This window comes from Babylonia areolata, chromosome 18 (assembly GCF_041734735.1).
Source record: "Babylonia areolata isolate BAREFJ2019XMU chromosome 18, ASM4173473v1, whole genome shotgun sequence".
Taxonomy (NCBI): domain Eukaryota; kingdom Metazoa; phylum Mollusca; class Gastropoda; order Neogastropoda; family Buccinidae; genus Babylonia; species Babylonia areolata.
In genome coordinates this window covers 74,311,174-74,318,673 of record NC_134893.1, presented here as the reverse complement: position 1 = coordinate 74,318,673, position 7,500 = coordinate 74,311,174, and the positions used below count along the sequence as shown (strand labels likewise).

General features: G+C 47.3%; 1 protein-coding gene across 1 annotated transcript in view; it reads right to left on the bottom strand.

Moving 5' to 3' along the window:
• LOC143293093 (nuclear factor NF-kappa-B p105 subunit-like) overlaps window positions 1–7,500 on the bottom strand; it is a 133,886-nt gene that overhangs the window by 61,945 nt on the left and 64,441 nt on the right. Inside the window, exon 12 of the mRNA XM_076604001.1 lies at window positions 2,692–3,633. Coding sequence (XP_076460116.1) covers window positions 2,692–3,633 — 942 coding nt within the window. The remainder of the gene's footprint in view (window positions 1–2,691; window positions 3,634–7,500) is intronic.

The following is a 7,500-nucleotide window of genomic DNA, read 5'->3' as shown; positions in this document are numbered from 1 at the left end:
CAGTGACTGTTCAAATGACAGCCACAAGACAGCAGAGCTCACCAGGACAGTGAATGTTCAAATGACAGCCACAAGACAGCAGAACTCACCAGGACAGTGAATGTTCAAATGACAGCCACAAGACAGCAGAACTCACCAGGACAGTGAATGTTCAAATGACAGCCACAAGACAGCAGAGCTCACCAGGACAGTGAATGTTCAAATGACAGCCACAAGACAGCAGAACTCACCAGGACAGTGAATGTTCAAATGACAGCCACAAGACAGCAGAACTCACCAGGACAGTGAATGTTCAAATGACAGCCACAAGACAGCAGAACTCACCAGGACAGTGAATGTTCAAATGACAGCCACAAGACAGCAGAACTCACCAGGACAGTGAATGTTCAAATGACAGCCACAAGACAGCTGAGCTCACCAGGATAGTGACTGTTCAAATGACAGCCACAAGACAGCAGAGCTCACCAGGACAGTGAATGTTCAAATGACAGCCACAAGACAGCAGAACTCACCAGGACAGTGAATGTTCAAATGACAGCCACAAGACAGCAGAACTCACCAGGACAGTGAATGTTCAAATGACAGCCACAAGACAGCAGAACTCACCAGGACAGTGACTGTTCAAATGACAGCCACAAGACAGCAGAACTCACCAGGACAGTGACTGTTCAAATGACAGCCACAAGACAGTAGAGCTCACCAGGACAGTGAATGTTCAAATGACAGCCACAAGACAGCAGAACTCACCAGGACAGTGAATGTTCAAATGACAGCCACAAGACAGCAGAGCTCACCAGGACAGTGGATGTTCAAATGACAGCCACAAGACAGCAGAGCTCACCATGGCAGTGAATGTTCAAATGACAGCCACAAGACAGCAGAGCTCACCATGGCAGTGAATGTTCAAATGACAGCCACAAGACAGCAGAACTCACCAGGACAGTGAATGTTCAAATGACAGACAAAGGCTGCATTTGGGTTTGAACAAAAAATATTTCCCATAATGCTGCTGAATCTTTTAAACTTCTTCTTTAGATCACAGATCAAAATAAAGTTTATTAACAGTAGTCAGTAAGTGTATTGCCACATCATTGGCTGACCGTAATTTCAGAACAGCCTGGATTCAAATGCACTGAATATCGCAACATAAGTAACGAATGTGTGCAGTAGTACCAACAGCACATGCACCTGAGAACATCAAAAATATGATAGTTTCGGGAAGGTTTATCCTAAAATACTTACTGACACAAAAGACAAGACTGCAAAGATGTGGAATTTGTAAAAATCTTGACTTTCATTATTTTGACCCTAATGAAGTGTTTTTGTGCATAGCAAAGAATAGCGTGAAGGAACGCAAGCTCCGCTGGTATGGACACGTCACACGATCAGACGGCCTAGCCAAGACCATCCTGCAGGGTACCGTACAAGGAAGGAGGAAGAGAGGCAGACAGAGAAAGCGGTGGGAGGACAACATCAAAGAGTGGACGGGCCTGCCATTTGCCACAACTCAAAGGGCCGCTGAGGACCGAGGCAGGTGGCGCGAGCTGACCAGGCAGTCATCCATGGTGCCCCAACGACCCACCCACGGGTCAAGGGATAGATGAGATGAGATGAGAAAGAATAGCTGGCTGCAACTTTATCTGGGTTTTCGTGTGCTGCATCATACATCATACGCTGCATCATATGTATACAAAAAATACAATATTCTTACTGTTTACTTGCTGGCTTTCATGCATGTAATATATGTGCATGTGTATGTGGCTCTGTGTGTCTGTGTGGTTGGTTTGTCAATAATTATGGCAAACATGTCTGCATGTCGGTGTGATGGTGTATGTGTGAGTGATGGGGTGTGGGGGGTGGGGTTGTGTGTGTGTGTGTGTGTGTGTGTGTTTATGAATGCACGTGTGTGACAGAGAGAGAAGGGGGGACAGAAAGAGAGAGGGAGGGAGAGAGACACACAGAGAGAGGAGTGTACATGTGCAAGTGCATTTTTATCAAATGTTTGCAAGCTTTTCATGTTTATTTAAAATCTATATATTTGTTTGCTCTTTTCTTTTAAGATTTAGTCAACTTCAGTAAATAAGATATACCTGACATATCAAAAATATGTATTGATGTCCTGAGAATTGGTAAAAACAAATGAACAGACAGTACCCTTTTCTGACACCCACTGCCCCCAACCCAACCCCAGACAAAGAAAAACACAAATATTTTGATCACATGACAAACAGCACAGACAAAGAAAAACACAAACATTTTGATCACATGACAAACAGCACAGACAGAAAAAACCCAAACATTCTGATCACATGACAAACAGCACGGACAAAGAAAAAACCCAAACATTCTGATCACATGACAAACAGCACGGACAAAGAAAAAACCCATTTTGATCACATGACAAACAGCACAGACAGAAAAAACCCAAACATTCTGATCACATGACAAACAGCACGGACAAAGAAAAAACCCATTTTGATCACATGACAAACAGCACAGACAAAGAAAAAAACAAACATTTTGATCACATGACAAACAACACGGACAAAGAAAAAAAAACATTTTGATCACAAGACAAACAGCACAGACAAAGAAAAAAACAAACATTTTGATCACATGACAAAGAGCACAAGCCAACAGAAGTCCAATCCAAAAGAGAGAGGAAACAGCTGACAACAGTGTGCAGAATACCTTCAGTAGCAGTGTTGGCTGTTGTGCTGCCAGGCCTGTCAGATCTGTCCCCTTCTCTCTTCCTTCCTGCCACCTGCACTTTCTCTGCTGCCTCTTCTGATGCCTCCTCTCTCACCGATGCCTCCTCTCTCACCGATGCCTCTTCCGATGCCTCAGAGAAGCCCTCATCAGTTCTCCTGCCCTCAGACCAGATGCTGACCTCGCTGAGTTTGGTGGGTGACTGCACCAGGTCTCCCTGGTCCTGCCTGTGCCTGACGTCCTCTGCCATCTCCACCTTTTCTGGAGCTGACACTGGCCTGTGCCTGACGTCCTCTGCTGTCTCCACCTTTTCTGGAGCTGACACTGGCCTGTGCCTGACGTCCTCTGCTGTCTCCACCTTTTCTGGAGCTGACACTGGCCTGTGCCTGACGTCCTCTGCTGTCTCCACCTTTTCTGGAGCTGACACTGGCCTGTGCACAGACCTTGACCCAGAACCACTGTCCACCACCTTGTGGCCCTGTCTGTCTGCTGAGAGAGAGGTTGTCACTCGGTCACTGTCTGAACAGACCTTGCTGCTCATGTCCATGATGATGTCACTTCCTGCACCATCAATTTTTGAGGAACTTTTTTCTGAAGACATCTCTTTTACGACTGGTTTGCTGAACTCCGGAGGAAACACCTTGTGTGTATTGTCGCTGTGCTGCTGATGTGCAAGGGTTCCATTGTCAGGACACAGTTTCTGCAGAGCAATTTCTGAAGACATCTGTGACTGTTTAGACGGTGTCGCCGTGGTGACAGGAGTTCGGGAATGGTGTCTGAGAGATGGTGCGGCGTCTGTTTCCAGGTCATTGTCACTGCCGGTCCACAGCATGGGGTCGTAGGGGCTGGACAGGGGGCTGGTCGATTCCGTCAGCACGCTCTCCGGGCTTTCCAGATTGCAGCGGTCAAACTCTTCCTTCACCACTGAAGAACACCACAGCAATCACAGTAATAAGAACAGTAATAATAACAATGCTAACAGTAATAGTCATAGGCAATAACAGAGGCTAAACTCTTCCTTCACCGCTGAACAACACCACAACAATTGCAATCATAATAACAGAAATAATAACAATGCTAACAGTAATAGTTATAAGCAATACTGATGTTCGTCCTTTGATTTCGAAGATGACCATGACTTCAAATATCAGATGGAAGATCGGTGGCTGTGGATCCGAAGGTGATGATGAGACCAGTCGGAGCCCTGAAGGCTTGCCCACATGTGGGACACAAGTGAGTGGGTGCTGTCGTGGCAGCGGATGCTGTAGTGGCAGTGGATGATGTCGTGGCAGCGGATGCTGTAGTGGCAGTGGGTGCTGTCGTGGCAGCGGATGCTGTAGTGGCAGTGGGTGCTGTCGTGGCAGCGGATGCTGTAGTGGCAGTGGATGATGTCGTGGCAGTGGGTGCTGTGTCGTGGCAGTGGGTGCTGTTGTGGGTGCTGTCGTGGCAGTGGGTGCTGTCGTGGCAGTGGGTGCTGTAGTGGCAGTGGATGATGTCGTGGCAGTGGATGATGTCGTGGCAGTGGGTGCTGTTGTGGCAGCGGATGCTGTCGTGGCAGTGGATGATGTCGTGGCAGTGGGTGCTGTTGTGGCAACGGATGCTGTAGTGGCAGTGGGTGCTGTCATGGCAGTGGGTGCTGTCGTGGCAGTGGGTGCTGTTGTGGGTGCTGTCGTGGCAGCGGATGCTGTAGTGGCAGTGGGTGCTGTCGTGGCAGTGGGTGCTGTCATGGCAGTGGGTGCTGTCATGGCAGTGGGTGCTGTGTCGTGGCAGTGGGTGCTGTAGTGGCAGTGGGTGCTGTCGTGGCAGTGGGTGCTGTAGTGGCAGTGGGTGCTGTCATGGCAGTGGGTGCTGTGTCGTGGCAGTGGGTGCTGTTGTGGGTGCTGTCGTGGCAGTGGGTGCTGTCGTGGCAGTGGGTGCTGTGTCATGGCAGTGGGTGCTGTTGTGGGTGCTGTCGTGGCAGTGGATGATGTCGTGGCAGTGGGTGCTGTAGTGGCAGTGAGTGCTGTGTCGTGGCAGTGGGTGCTGTCGTGGCAGTGGGTGCTGTCGTGGCAGTGGATTCTGTCGTGGCAGTGGGTGCTGTCATGGCAGTGGGTGCTGCAGTGGGTGCTGTGTCGTGGCACTGGGTGCTGTGTCGTGGCAGTGGGTGCTGGGTGCTGTCGTGGCAGTGGGTGCTGTCGTGGCAGTGGGTGTTGTCGTGGCAGTGGATGATGTCGTGGCAGTGGGTGCTGTCGTGGCAGTGGGTGTTGTCGTGGCAGTGGATGATGTCGTGGCAGTGGGTGCTGCAGTGGGTGCTGTCGTGGCAGTGGGTGCTGTCATGGCAGTGGATGCTGTGTCGTGGCAGTGGGTGCTGTCGTGGCAGTGGGTGCTGTCGTGGCAGTGGATGCTGCTCGGGCCTTGGGCACAGCACACTTTCATTGCGACTGTGATGCTCCTGGCTTCAGCTGCTCGCACTCCTGTGGTGATCTTGCTGCGCCAGGCTGGACAGTCCACAGCAAGCGTCTCCCACGTGTTGATGTCAACGACAGGTCACTTCGATGGCTGCTTTGAGGCAGTCTTTGTAGCGTTTCTTCTGCCCTCCAACTGAGTGCTTGCCCTGACACAGTTCTTACAGCAGCTGCTTAGACAGTTGGCTGTCTGGCATTCTGACCACATGTGCAGCCCACCTGGCTGGGGCTTTCTGCAGGAGGGTGGAGACGCTGCAGTGGCCAGCTCATTCCAGGACTTCTGTGTCGGGGACTTTGTCCTGCCACACGATGTGGAGGAGTCTGTGGAGACAGCTCAGGTTGAGCTGTTTGGTGTGTCTGCTGTAGACAGTCCAGGTGGAAGCTGGTTGAGCTGTTTGGTGTGTCTGCTGTAGACAGTCCAGGTGGAAGCTGGTTGAGCTGTTTGGTGTGTCTGCTGTAGACAGTCCAGGTGGAAGCTGGTTGAGCTGTTTGGTGTGTCTGCTGTAGACAGTCCAGGTGGAAGCTGGCATAGAGGAGGGTGGTAAGGACCACATAAGCAATAATAATAATAATAATTATGTGCGTTCATGTAGTATTAACCCTGCTGCTCTAAGGGCACTTAACAATACATATGGTGAGAATAAGACACAGGAATATACTTTAAAATAATGCTACAAGCTCACTACAAAACAGTGGGACATCAGTACTCACAACTCGCACACATCTCCCACCTCATCCCCACATATCAACATACACACACACACGCACACGCACACACATATCAATGTACACACGCACACACACACACACACCCACATATCAATGTACACACGCACACACCCACATATCAATGTACACACGCACACACACACACACACATATCAATGTACACACGCACACACACACCCACATATCAATGTACACACGCACACACACACCCCCACATATCAATGTACACATGCACACCCCCCCCCCACATATCAATGTACACATGCACACACACACACACATATCAATGTACACACGCACACACACACACATATCAATGTACACACGCGCACACACACACACACATATCAATGTACACACGCACACACACACACACACACACGCCCACCCCCACATATCAATGTACACACGCACACACACACACATCAATGTACACACACACACACACACCCACCCCCACATATCAATGTACACACACACACACACACACGCACACACACACACACGCATGCACTTGCACACATACATGCACACGCACACACACAACATAACTCACTTGGCTAACATGCCCTCCCAATGGAGAATAAGAGGGATGTTTTTCAATGGGTGCATTACATTTATCTGAACTTTTTCAATGGGTGCATTACATTTATCTGAACTTTTTCAGTTTTGGTTATGTTTGTTAAGTTCTTGCTTGCTAGTTTTCTTCATGTGCATTCTTATTTTTGTTTTCTTGCTTTCACTTATTTTCTTAATCTAAACAATCACTTCTTTTTAGAAAGTGATAGTTTGAGGAACTGATCAATAACATGACCTCATATTCCTAGAACTTACCACTTCAATCCAATGACATGTACCTATAAACTGATTACTTCAATGCAATGACATGTAACTATAAAATGATTACTTCAATGCAATGACATGAGCCTATAAACTGATTACTTCAATCCAATGATGTGTACCTACAAACTGATTACTTCAATACAATGACATGTACCTATAAACTGATTAATTCAATACAATGACATGTGCCTATACTTCAATATAATGACATGTACCTATAAACTGATCACTTCAATCCAGTGACATGTAGCAATAAACTGATTACTTCAATCCAGTGACATGTAGCAATAAACTAATTACTTCAATCCAATGACATGCAGCAATAAACTGATCACTGCAATCCAGTGACATGAAGCAATAAACTGATCACTGCAATCCAATGACATATAGCAATAAACTAATTACTTCAATCCAGTGACATGTAGCAATAAACTGATCACTGCAATCCAATGACATGCAGCAATAAACTGATCACTTCAATACAATGACATGTAGCAATAAACTGATCACTGCAATCCAGTGACATATAGCAATAAACTAATTACTTCAATCCAGTGACATGTAGCAATAAACTGATCACTTCAATACAATGACATGTAGCAATAAACTGATAACTTCAATACAATGACATGTAGCAATAAACTGATCACTTTAATACAATGACATGTAGCAATAAACTGGTCACTTCAATACAATGACATGTAGCAATAAGCTGATCACTTCAATACAATGACATGTATCAATAAACTGATTACTTCAATACAATGACATGTAG